Consider the following 12,718-nt stretch of genomic DNA (forward strand, 5'->3'; position numbering starts at 1 on the left):
ACTGAAGAAGAAAAAAAGCTTCTTTAATGTCAAAAACAGATTTTTCCAAACAAAACAAAACATTTGGGCATAAATATTCATCCCTTATAAAGTGAGTGACCTAATCAAACAGAGGTCCAGCTCGTTTAGTCCAGCATTGTCACAAATAGTTCAGGGGAAATCACCTGAGTGCAGTGGATGTGTGTCAAGGGATTGTAGTATAAAAACACGCGTGTGTGGGAGGACCAGTCTCTGGTTCATCAGGATCCCTGCTAAGACTGCAACATGAAGACAAAACACTCGGAGCAGCTAAAAAGATCATTCAAAATTCTGGAGAATTCTATGAAAGGATTGTGATGCAGCCTCTCAGCAGCAGGCCCTGAGACGGTTGGTAAAGGTAGAGGGGAGCAGGCTGGAGGATAATCGGATTTAGTCTATGAGAACTTCGACTTGGGAGATGATTTTATTTCGAGTCGGACAAGGAGCCCAAAGGTCCAGCAAAAGCTCCCCAGAAATGGTTTAAAGACACAAGGAACGTCCTGAAGCGGCCAAGTCCAAGCCCACAGCTCCACCAGAGAGCAAAGGTGCATCTACTAAATACTGACTATAAGTGGGTTAATATTTATGCAATCATTACTTTAAGTTGTATTTTAAAAATGATTTTACATTAATATCTAAATAATATGATTTACTTGACATTATAGAGGTTATTTACATTTTTTTAAAGACTAATTATACTTAGAGAAAATGAGTGGATAATGTCCTTGAGAGAAATCAATTGTCTTAATCTGTCAAATCTTAAGCCTTGTTTGTGAAGTATTTCTTCCAGACAAACAAATAGGACATTCATAAACAATACACAAATCATCCAACACAAGCCACGAGTACAGACAACAGTTCAATGACTCAACTCAGCTGAGAAGGGACAGCGTTCCTTCGCCCTTAGAGAAGTAGGAAGGTCTAGTGAAGCTCGGAGAAAGAAAAGCTTCAATGCACATCAGAGACGTCCCGGTTGTCCACTCAGATGGGACAATACTGCACAGAATAACTAGAGCAGGACACAGGTGTGAAGGAATGCACACTTTGAGCCTTACTCATGAGTAAAGGAAAGGTCACAGTTAACTAAAGGTCAGAGTTCCCAAGAGAACTCAGTGTGCAACCAGATCTATTTTCCCCCTATCAAAACTGAGCATGATTTCATGTATGAAAGCAAGGGGAAACCATCCGAGGGGGGTGAACACTTATGCAAGGCACTGCACATGATATTTCAATAATACAAATACCTTTTTGAACCTTTTGCCATTAGCAAAAACTACTTTCAGCAACCAAAACCACAAGGATTTATGCACCTCTTGCTAAAAACCTACCTGTTGCTTCCGTTTCCTTCCAGCATACAGTGGGTACGGAAAGTACTCAGACCCCTTTACCCTGTTTCATTGCAGCCATTTGCTAAAATCAAAAAAGTTGATTTTATTTCTCATTAATGTAGGGTTAGGGTTGTTGGTGCAGCAATAGCTGCTCAGAATGGATTGAAGACAGTGCTACCTGTGAACATTCAGCCAGGAGATGCCGAACCATTGACCCGAGCCGCCCACTCTGCTGCTCCCTTACTATAAAGAGGCTGACATGTTCTTTGTGTATTTACACATGGCATCAACATGGGTCAAGACAAAGATCCAGCAGGACAGTCACAGTTGACATCACAGACCAGAGACGAGGGTCACAGTCCCACTGCTAGAACATACAGAGGTCTGAGACTATTCCATTCATATGCAGTAGCAAAGTCTTTACAGAACAAATATAGACCATCCAGTTATTACTTTACAACACATCAACTTTAAAGTTCTTTGGATGCAGTATTTCATTGAAATGAGTGAAATATCTTGGTGGCTCTTAGGACTCACTTCTCGCTCACTCACACTTTGGCTAATCTGAACTGGTATTTTAAGCTTTTTGTTTTTTTCCACCATCTGATTGGATAAGAAAGAAAAGGATCGGCATTGGTAAAAAACAACTAGTAAAATCACTTGCATAAGAACCTAATTAAACACCACAGTGAACTATTACTACACAGCAACAAGTGCATTCAAAATGTAGTAACACATTAGAATGTTCCAGGCCAAAGACCCCCAAACTGATTGAGTAGGGACCCCCATATATATTATATAAAATGGTGTTTTATATCAAACTGGGCCTGGTGCCATGTATAAACACAACTTGCTATTATGCATTCAATACTAAGGTAATGAAATAATAATGTTTTTATTTTAAACATGTGCATGGTACAGTGAGTAGGGTTGCCGTGCCACTGCTGTTCATAAACAATCAACAAGCTTGTTTTACTCACCTGTCTGTGGAGGCATCGTGTTGTTGTTGGCTGACCTCAGGTAACTATACAAAGGCCTTTAACAATGTTACAAAGTACACAAGAAAAGGAAATTACAAAAGACTTATAAAACAAGATAACCAATGAAACGCCATCTAATAAAAGGCTCGGAAGCAGTAAACACACAATAAAACAATGGGGCAAACACTGATGTATCAGAAGGTCAAGGTGGTTCAAAGTACTGCTGCAATTATCGAGATAAACAACACAATTGTTAACATGCTGAAGCTAATAGATGCTGATAAAGGGGGCCTGTAAAGGGTTAACATGGCTCTGTTTACAGGAGGAGTGGAAATGTGTCCGTATTCAAGAAGATGGAGAAACGTCAGGTTGTCCTGCCATAAAACACCACCTTTGAGCGTCTCACGACAGCTTTTATTGACAGGAAACCACAGAAGTTCAGCTCAACTGAGCGGAGAACTTTTAGGTTTGTGTCGGAGACATAGACTTTAAGATTTCACTTTAACGTGTGTATTGTTGTTAGCTATTTTACCACAAATCATACACATAGCTCACATTACTACCAAACACCGTGATGCATGCACTTAATCCTCTTTGGATTCGCAAAACCTTCATCAAAGCTTTATTTGTTTCGGCCCTGTATTGGATTTCCTAACATTGTAAAGGCACTTGCTCAATAAGTGAGTGTAGTTTGGTGTAAAGAAGCAATCAACCGTTTACCCGAACAATACAGCGGCTGTATTTTCAGCTTGTTGAGCTGCCACCAAGTGAACAGAAATAAACCAAAATGGCGCCAGTCAGTCGGTCGAGCCTCGTGGTTTTAAATGATGCTGCTCTCCAGCATTAGTTAGTTGCTTCTGGATAGTGAATATACAGAGAATACGGTACTACACAAAGAGTCACAAGGACACGTGTGGAGAATGACTAGCAAATGCAAAGCTTCAACACAAGGAAGTCATGGCTGAGTACAAAGTACCAGGCCATCACGTCAAATTAAGTTGTGTCAAGTTCCCTCTATTTTGGGCAATTGTAAATACAACTTGAATATTAAATAGCCTAAATGTCGGCTTTTTGTTGTAAAAAAAACAAACACATGTGGCATTGTTCAAAGCATTCTTTTTATGCTAGCCAAAATTAGCATCCAGTTGCCCACTTCCAAACCAAGCCGGCTAGCTAACATTAGCTGGCATCTTAGCATTAGCTATGATTAGATCTCTTCCTGCTGGGCCTCGCTCTTACCAAGCTCCGCCCCCAAAAAACACCAAACGCCATTCCACAAACCAATGGGCGACGTCGCGTGGCTTTGTCCACTTCTATACAGTTCATGTTCTAAAGGAAGATTAGCAAAATAATGTAGTAGGCTAAAGTATGTGGTGTTACCATTTTAAAAGGTGAGAGATTACTACACAGAAACCAGCAAAGAGGCCCCGAGGTAACTGTCATAGCGAGACCATAATGTCATGGATAAATTCTGAAATCTTAAAATAAATTTAAAATATAAACGGTATACTGGTTGCCAAAATATACATTTTGCATTAAGTTTGTCTCAAATATTTTATTTGATCTAGTTTCCGTATCATTTAAACTGTAAATTCATTCAGATTAAGGCATAACAATTTTTGAATCAAAAAGGTTCATGACTCGCGCTACAGATCTGGACCACGTACTATTTAGAAAAAAAATCTTAATACGAATAAATTGGTGAATGCCACAGATTCTCATAAATCACTTACACGAGACCCATTGATCAAGAAGCATAAATCTAACTTTACAGAGTCAAAGTTAATAAATCATTTGAGTGATAGTCATTAAGTTGAACATCCTCTTAGAACTGAATAAATGCCTGTCATGGATCAGGGAGATAACAGCTCTCTGCCTCTGTTACACCCAACAGAACATTCAATATTGTTAACATTTACCATATACTCAGGAATGTCACAGAGAACATAACAGGCAAAATCTGTATATCCATGCAACTCCGTCCCAAATGAAAACAGTTATTTAGAATTAGATTGTGATAGTAACTGATGGTCAAAGCTGACACCTGTACTTTAACACCATATATTATCCAGATATCACTAAAGCTAGGGTTGGCAAATCTTCTGACAAAACGTTTTGATCATATTAATTAAAGTTGTTGCTTTTCGTGCTCAGTGATCAGACTGGCCGTAGACCTGTCCACTCCACGCACATCACCCGTCGCCCACAAGCTGCTAGCGGGACAGTTTGGATACCAACAGCCATGTTTGTTTTTTACATTCTTAGTGAACATGCTTTAGAGGGTCACTCAACTTTCTAGCTAAATTTTGGAAAAATAAAAGAATTGGTCCTCTGGGCTGTTTTGTAGCGTACTCGTTACTAGTTTTACCACATTACCAACCCTAGCTTTAAGGAAAGTGCAACAATGGAGAAAATGAATGCACTTACCAACTATGTTATTATGAAGAATGAACTCAACACAATAGCTAAACACTGTGGCTGGCCTGCAGATAGTGCTCCAATACACCAACCTGCAAATTCAGCCCTTTAAAAGAGTTACAATGTTAACAATAGGTTCTGTCTATTCTTTCTTTATGACCCTAATGACTCATTCGAGAGCAAGAATTATGTAGATGGACTGCACAGAATCCTCTTCTCGGGCCACAAATGTCTTATGGTAAATAAATGGGTGTTGGGTCCAAGCCCAGGATCACGGTTGGTTGTAATGATTTACTCCGACACATGGTGGTCAACATGTAGTGCTGAACAAGTATGCTAAGTGAAAAAAGTGCACCATTCAACAAATCTCCAACGGACTTTGGATACTGAGGACTTCTGTTCATACACTGGCTGTGTAACGAAACAAGAAGGCCGATTACATGGAGCCTTGAGAACAGGCTCATCCACTTGTTGCTGGTCATGAATAATTGAAGCAGGCAGCGTCTAACCCAAGACAACGCATCTCTGCATGGATGAACATATATTGGCAACAAGAAAAGAAAAAAGGCAAAACAACTGATCCCAATACAGCCATTAAGAGAATTCAATGGGAAGTATAGGTCCCACTGCCTAACTCTGAAATCATGAAAACAAACACATCCAGAGGTTTAGTGTCCAGTAAAACAGCAGACAGACAGTCCTGTCCACATGACAGTAGCTGCAGTGTGGACAGCAGCCGGCCCCGTGCACTCCCAGTCCCTGTCTTTACCGCCGTTGTCGCGCACGAGGCCCAGCCCCCGCTTCCCACCGCCATCCTCCACTCCACTCCACCCCGTCCGTCAGTAAAGGCTCCAGGCCTGCGGGTGCTGTTGCTGGGGGTAAAGTGCCGAAGAGCCAGAAGATGAGGCGGTGAGGTCGCCGGGGCCAAGCTGCTTTCCACACGCACACATTCAGTCCAGCTTCTCCTTCTGGACCAGCTTGGGGGCGTCTACGAAGTCCAGTCCGTTAAAGAGGATCAGGCCGCCCGTCACCACGCTGGCTGTTCCCCAGAACAAAACATAGGCCAGCGTCTCAGTCCACGTCTCGCCTGAAGAGAGAGGGCGGGGGGTGAAGAGACGGTCAGTTAACACATTAAACTGTTCAAATATTTGGGGAACTTTCCAAAGACATCAATTACTGCTTAAATTTTTCTGAAGTGCGATAAGAATATAAATTAAACTCTTTTTGGATGAAGGTTCCTGCAATTCACTGAGATCATTTCAGTTGCAGTTTGTCTTACCGGCCATTAGCAGGCAGATGATACACATGGAGAATGCAACCACCATCACAATGGGCAGCTGTAAAAGCAAAACATTTAAGTCACATTTAAAAAGTCACCGGGGACAAAGAGGAAAAACATATCCATCCATCTTCCAGAGCCATTCTTACCGTCAGGAACTTCCAGTCTTTGTTGTCACGCATTGGGGTGGACCAATCAGACTCGTCCACAGCATAGTTCCCCAGGAACAGATCAATGGAGTCCTGCGTTACAACAGAGCGATTGTTTCCTACTTTCATTCTGTTTGCCATGAGAGTGCTTCTAAATGACCAATATGCCTTTTCATATTTTCATATGTATTGTTATCATTATATCTTTATTAATCCTCTGGAACTAAAGATGATTGAGAGTATGTTACCTCTTCAACAACAAATGTTTTTGCTCTTCTCCCTATCGGCTTTAGTTAGAGTTTGACGGATGATTTACTATATTTAGTTAGCAGATATGACTTTTGATTTTTCCCTAATACTTACTAGTAAGCAAGTAAAAAAGTAGAAATAAGGCACTAATCCACACAAACAAAGGTTAAGACCCACCTGTCTAAAACCATCAGAGAAGTTGTTTTTATAATATCGGATCATGGAGTTCCAGCCGTCCATCAGCAGTCCCCACTGAGTCCGCTTCCCTGTCCTGAGAGATCATTGTGTGGGTCAACAACATGCAGAAAGTCACTCAATGGTTTGATGCAAACAATTTTGTTATCCCAATTTTGTTAACCACCATCCAATCTCATTTACTGAGGCCATATCATGCTCCCCAGAGTCCTCTCCATTGTAGCTTTCTTATTGCATGTGAACTTAACTTTCTGAAGCCCCAAAACCATCGCAGAAACGACACTGTTCATCGCAGCCAGAATCTGCAATACGTGCCATTTTCATCTTTAAAATGTGATATCAAAAAACATTTTTATGACATGCGTCATTTAGAGGCTTGTCCCCAAAAAAGCCATTTGAATTGAAGTAGATTCTATTTTAGGAATCCAGACCACAAGTCTGAAGCTTGGATAGAGCTGCTCGATGCTGAGCAGAGGATACGAGTAGGAGTAGTAAAAAACGAAGGGCTACAAAACTGCTTGCATTTCAGAGGGCTAATGCTCGTAATTAACACAAACAGACCAACATCCTGACTCTGATCCTTCTGTCATCAGCAGGCAGCTAGCACGGCTTCAGATACACATTATTGGTTGTCTGTGTGAAAGCTGACCTGGTGAAGTCGGTCTTCAAGGCGCCGGTGCCGGCATACTGCTTGGCACAGGCGTCGGCGTTGTCTGCCCAGGCTGCAGGAGAGAACAGATCAGTGTTAACGTCTAGGCCCCTTCGATGCCTCAGGCTTGGCCAGGTGGTCCGTTCAAAAGGAATCTGCTGTGTGAGCCCACCGTTTTTGAACATCTTGCCAAAGTCCGCCTGCTCCTCGATCTGCTGCCCCGCGTGAAGGACTCCCATTCTCTGCAGCCACACCAACACACGTTAACATTGGGGTTCATTTGGCAAAGGCTACGGTATGAAGCTTGAGGTATATTACATGTTTTAGCAAGGAACCTCAGTTTTCTCACCTGCTCTAATTTAAATCTGCCGTTAATGGAGAGCCAAATCCTTCCTAAATGTGTATTTATCATTTATGATATCACTACAACAGAATTAAGTCGTACCATTTTCATTTGGATTTTTCCCTTTGTTCTTTTAAATAAAAATAATTTTTTTTTTGCTCCTGCTACTGTAGACGAAACACTTCCCGACAAGCAGATAACAATTCCTGATTTTAATTGCAAAACATCTGAAGGAATATGTGAGTGCTGATATCCGCGCTGTTACATTGTACGATCAGCTGTTGTGATTATTGTGTCCACTTCCTGTGGGATGAACGGCTCGTACCCGTAGCTGGGACTGCAGCGAGCGCTGGGCCAGCATGCTCTGGATGACGTTGGTGCGGTCCAGACAGTCCATGCAGTTGCTCCTAAACGTTCCCTCCTGGGTCAACATCACCTTCCCATCTGCGTCCACCAGGAAATATCTGGAGACACAAACACACAATTACTTCTGCTACAGAGACAGATGTAGATATCTTCCTGGCGCCAGAGGTCAAATAAATACTCACCCAAATTCGTCCTGCATTTCAGCGACCATATCCACTAAGATCTGAAGGCGGTGCCACCTCATCCGGCTGCACTCTTTGTGGAAGTCAAAGGCTATGTATCTGCAGGAACATGTAGGCGTTTACCAAAACGTAGTGATGACTTTGAGCTCATTTCAGGTGGTGCTAACTTACTTGATCATGCCGTTTCCCAGGTTGGTCACCAACTTGTCGAAGGCCAGCTCCAGTGGCTGTTCTGAGCCCTTTTGGTTGATCTGACCAGTGAAACAAATACAAATCCTTTCTTATGAGGGTCTGGTCATTGGATTGAACGGTGTGGAATCAAAACCTAGCTGGCACATTTCATAAACCAAGTGACATCTTACCAGGTTCAAAATGACTTGTCTTCCGTACAGGATAATCTGAGAGTCAAAGTGTCTCTGAAATCCGTCCAACTACAAGAGATCAGTGAACAGTGAGAAACTTTGTGGGGGACAAAAGGAAAAGTGTTCATTGTGTTATAGAGGAGAGGCAGCTTACGTGGTTCACTGTTTTGCTGATCTGTGGTTTGGGCTTGTACTTGAGATTGGGCCGTTGGGACCAGTAGAAGGGGATGGAGCCTCTCGTCTACAAGGAGACAAAACAAGGGACGCACAGCCTTCAGTGTACGTTTCTGCAGCTCTTTGCATCCTTCTCCTTCAATAAGGAACAATCTAAAGGATGTTGGTGGTTGTATGGACGTCATGACATAACGACAGTCGCGGAGTGCAGTAGGTCTCTCCTGGAGCACCAATGCTTGGCTCACCTGAACAAACGAGGCCTTGGCGCTGTTGTACTGCACGATCTGCTCCGTTTCCACATAGTTAGCAGGATGGCCTTCTGAGTCGATGCCTGCGGACAATAAAAAAATTGTGTGTGCGATTTTGAACAGTCCGAGCATCGTAGAATGGATTTCAACAGTTTTTTTTGGCATTAGCTCCAAATGTGTTTAACACATTGCAAAACATTAGTTGAAGTGTCTGCGATGTTTGTGAAATCATTCCCCGTAGACGCGAGGGCAGTGGTGTTACCTCGGACATAGTAGCGCACTCCGGCTCTGAAGCAGCTCCTCCTGGAGATAATGATCCAATCAAAGACCTTTCCGCTGATGCAGCCCGACTTCATAGTGATGACTGGTCCGGAGACGGTTAAGAAAACCGACATGGAATAGTGAGGACTCAATGTAACGCAATTCAATAAAAATGTTAAATAATGATGTTGGGACGGCCCCGGTCTGGAGAAACAGAAAAGGGTAACAGCACTAGAGCAAATCGATGTACTGCCGTTATATTGATTTGCTTCGCTCTCTTAATCTAAACCACGTAGTGTGGGTTGTACAGAGAGTTCATGGGGGAGACGGGCCCGACGTGAAAGAGCTAACAAAACCAGCAAGGAAGGATACAGCCATGGACGACAGGAAACACAAACTTGTGTAACTGTAAAAGAAGACCAGTGTTGGGGTGAATAAATGCTTTACATTGCTACCATTATATCACGGGAAAAAGCACGTGGGTTCAGCCTCACCTCCGGCTGTGCGATAAATTCCCTCAGCAGGTGGCCGTTCCACACAAAGCGCTGATCTGCCTGGAGCAGGGACAGTTAGCACCAGTTAATGCACGCCAGTGGAAAAAATACTATTGTTAATTATTAATTCAGATTTAGGGTTGTTTTTTTATTCTACACACATAATAATCCAAACCACTATATTTCAATGTGAATTTGGCTAATTTCTCATTTTATGGGTATTTTATTCTGTGAGAGACTGTATATGCTATACAACACACTTCTTTTCACTAAAAGACAGCACACAAACGACTCTCTTTGGTTTTGAACGAGAGAAGGTTTATCTCACCCTCTCCAGGAGGCTCATCTCATGGAACTCGGGGCTGGTGTTGGCCAGGCGCTGCAGGGTGTGGGTCAGGTCGTAGTCCGTTGCAAAGTAGAAGCCTTCAGTGTGAAGCACGTTATTGATCATGGACAGGAAAGCCTTGTTGTCCTGCATCTGAAACAAAGACACAGACCGAGCTCAGGAGTTCAGAGAGGGCGCTGTAGGATATTAGAAATAGCCGTTTCATAAGTTATCTATTAATAAAATGCATTTAGTGTACACCAGAGAACAGCCATGATTGTGGAACCAAGTGATCAATAGACTAATGGGGGGGGGGGGTCCGCGTTCTAAATGACGGAAAACATGGACGGACGAGCCGGAAAAAAAGACAAAACTCCGCTGCATTACAAAAAGTCCCTTCAAAATAAAATCACAGGATGAAATTCGCGACCCACCAGTTGAGAAAAACTGATCTAAACCCTTTAACTTTGATGACCAGCACCCCAAGATTTTTTTTTAAAATCTGCCCCAAGTGCAATGAGGACCCACGAGACACCCACCTGGGTGTCCGTCAGGTGCAGTATCGTCTTCTTGTAGGAGACAATGTCAAAGTCCACGGCCTTCCACACAGTGTGGCCCAGCAGGTCCCCCACCTTCTTCTTCTTTGTGATGACGACCAGGTACATGCCTAACACAGACAAGTGGTGTGAGATGAGAGAGCCCTGCTGGCACCTGCCGACGGCTGCCCTGTGCACGCAACTCACCTGCCACCAGGCGGATGGTCCCCATGAGGCCGCATATCGGCCGGGTCTCCGCAGACGCAGGGATGTCCCTCCTCACTGAGGACCAGAGCAGCACACAGCCAGGGTTACACAACAGATCTCAACTAGGCTGCTGGTGAAGAACAAATTCAAACGAATCGAGGACAAAGTGACGCCTTAAAACCGTGATCATCCAAAAAAAAAAAAAAGTCTACGGTCATCTTTACTTCCTACACCGGAACTACCGGAACAACTATTTTTCTGTAGACCTACTTTTGAAAAATGAAAAAACAGCACTGCCAAAGTCAAAGCACATTTGTTTCATTTCATACAGAACCTAATATTGACTTGAAGAGTGAACCAGCCCTAGTAGAGATACACTTTGATAAGTCACAACTTTAACTTACCCATGGGCACTGAATAGATTTACACAAGATAAGCACTTAAATAAAAGATAAATGACAGGAAGTAATTTAATTTAGAAAGCATTGACAGACTTTATCCATTTTCAATGAGTTAAACAAATGGAACGTTACACAAGATAATTAACTAAATGATTTTTACCAAGATGCTGGTGCTCAAAATATTATTTCGTAATGGAGTGTTTCCCCCACCATTATATCTATCATTATATTGGGCCCCCGGCTCCTAAAAAAGTATTTTGTCCGTTCCCTCCCCACAGGTTCCTGTGGACGGTGGTTATATCTGATGGTGGCTACATCTGAGGTTGTTCCTGCAGTGGTCCTGCCTCACTACTCAATATTTGAATCATTTCTGTCGTATTAATTAAATGTACATCTTATATGTTGTTCAATCTTTACACATGGCATCCTTTGCATTCTGTCCGTCCCGGGAGAGGGATCCCTCCTCTGGCGTTGTATCCTTAGATATAATTTAGATTGCTTTTTCTTCTGGGTAGTTGTTTGGTTTAGGAACACAGGATGCCACATGTTTACAGCTTGTAAAGACCTTTGAGGTACATTTGTACTATACTTAATGAATTAAAAAGATGATGAGTTTGCAAAAGATAATTAATTGTTTTAAATCATCAACCAAGATTTCATTAAACATGGGTGTTCATTCGTTTTAACAAACTGTATCTAAACACTGGCTAATAGCGCAGGTCGTACTGAGAGTTCTCTGCGTCCTCGTTACGTCACGTGCTGAAGCAGGGCTCACCTGTGAGAGTTGTCTCGGTCGACACCCTGTCGATGGCCAGCACATCCTCGGATCCCTCATCAAGAGCCTCGACGTAGAACTTCTCTGGTGTGGTGCGCCTAGTGTGTGTGAGACAGACAGATGTTTAAACCCCACGAGCTCCTTACCCGCCGTCAGCTGCTGTGTGGCACCGTCACTCCAACAGAAACCTGCGGACTAGGGTCAAGTGGCCGAAGACTACGCAGCGAGCCGACAGGAGAGCCCCTGTTAGCTCTGTTAGCTCCGTTAGCTAACATTAATGAAGCCGTGTAGCCGACAAGAAGCAGCAAGAAGAGCCGACTCTCTTCTATCTAACGTTAGCTTCACCCGGCAGCACGGGCCTCCTGCTACACGACGCGCCGCTGTCATATCCAACACGATTAAATGAGCTCGTTAGTGGGTGAAAGTTTGTACGGAATCAGGTGCATGCAACGTTAGCATTGTTTGTAACACGACGCCTGCGCTGACGAGGTGCTCTAAAGACGCAAATCTGCTTCGTCGCTTGGCCGTGTCGTCAGTATGGCGTCCAGAAGGAGGCTGCTCGCCTCTTCACTCCGTCCGAACGAAACACAAAGCCACGGTGTGTTACGCTGTTGATCCGCAGCACTTACAAGTTGAAAATCTCGTAGGTGCTCGCCATCTTTCCTCCCGTCTGACCTCAGTGACGTGTCATAGACACACCGGCTACTTCCGTCGATAGCTGGGAGCGCTGCCGCAACGAGACGCCAGGTGGCGCTGTGGCGATGCGAGTCGCAGTAATC

General features: G+C 43.4%; 1 protein-coding gene across 1 annotated transcript; it reads right to left on the reverse strand.

The window, feature by feature from the left end:
* Positions 1 to 3,861: 3,861 nt before the first annotated feature.
* On the reverse strand, positions 3,862 to 12,718 carry sacm1lb (SAC1 like phosphatidylinositide phosphatase b). Its single transcript, XM_037454199.2, has 20 exons — positions 12,569 to 12,718; positions 11,940 to 12,037; positions 10,764 to 10,838; positions 10,560 to 10,687; positions 10,024 to 10,173; positions 9,696 to 9,755; positions 9,574 to 9,607; positions 9,203 to 9,304; positions 8,938 to 9,023; positions 8,673 to 8,759; positions 8,519 to 8,587; positions 8,328 to 8,407; positions 8,157 to 8,255; positions 7,934 to 8,072; positions 7,438 to 7,507; positions 7,266 to 7,338; positions 6,599 to 6,692; positions 6,173 to 6,265; positions 6,024 to 6,081; positions 3,862 to 5,831 (listed from the first exon to the last, which is right to left on the reverse strand). The coding sequence occupies exons 1-20, from the start codon at positions 12,595 to 12,597 to the stop codon at positions 5,695 to 5,697; spliced, it is 1,761 nt and encodes a 586-aa protein (XP_037310096.1). The 5' UTR covers positions 12,598 to 12,718; the 3' UTR covers positions 3,862 to 5,694.

Source organism: Pungitius pungitius, chromosome 11 (assembly GCF_949316345.1).
Source record: "Pungitius pungitius chromosome 11, fPunPun2.1, whole genome shotgun sequence".
NCBI classification, from domain to species: domain Eukaryota; kingdom Metazoa; phylum Chordata; class Actinopteri; order Perciformes; family Gasterosteidae; genus Pungitius; species Pungitius pungitius.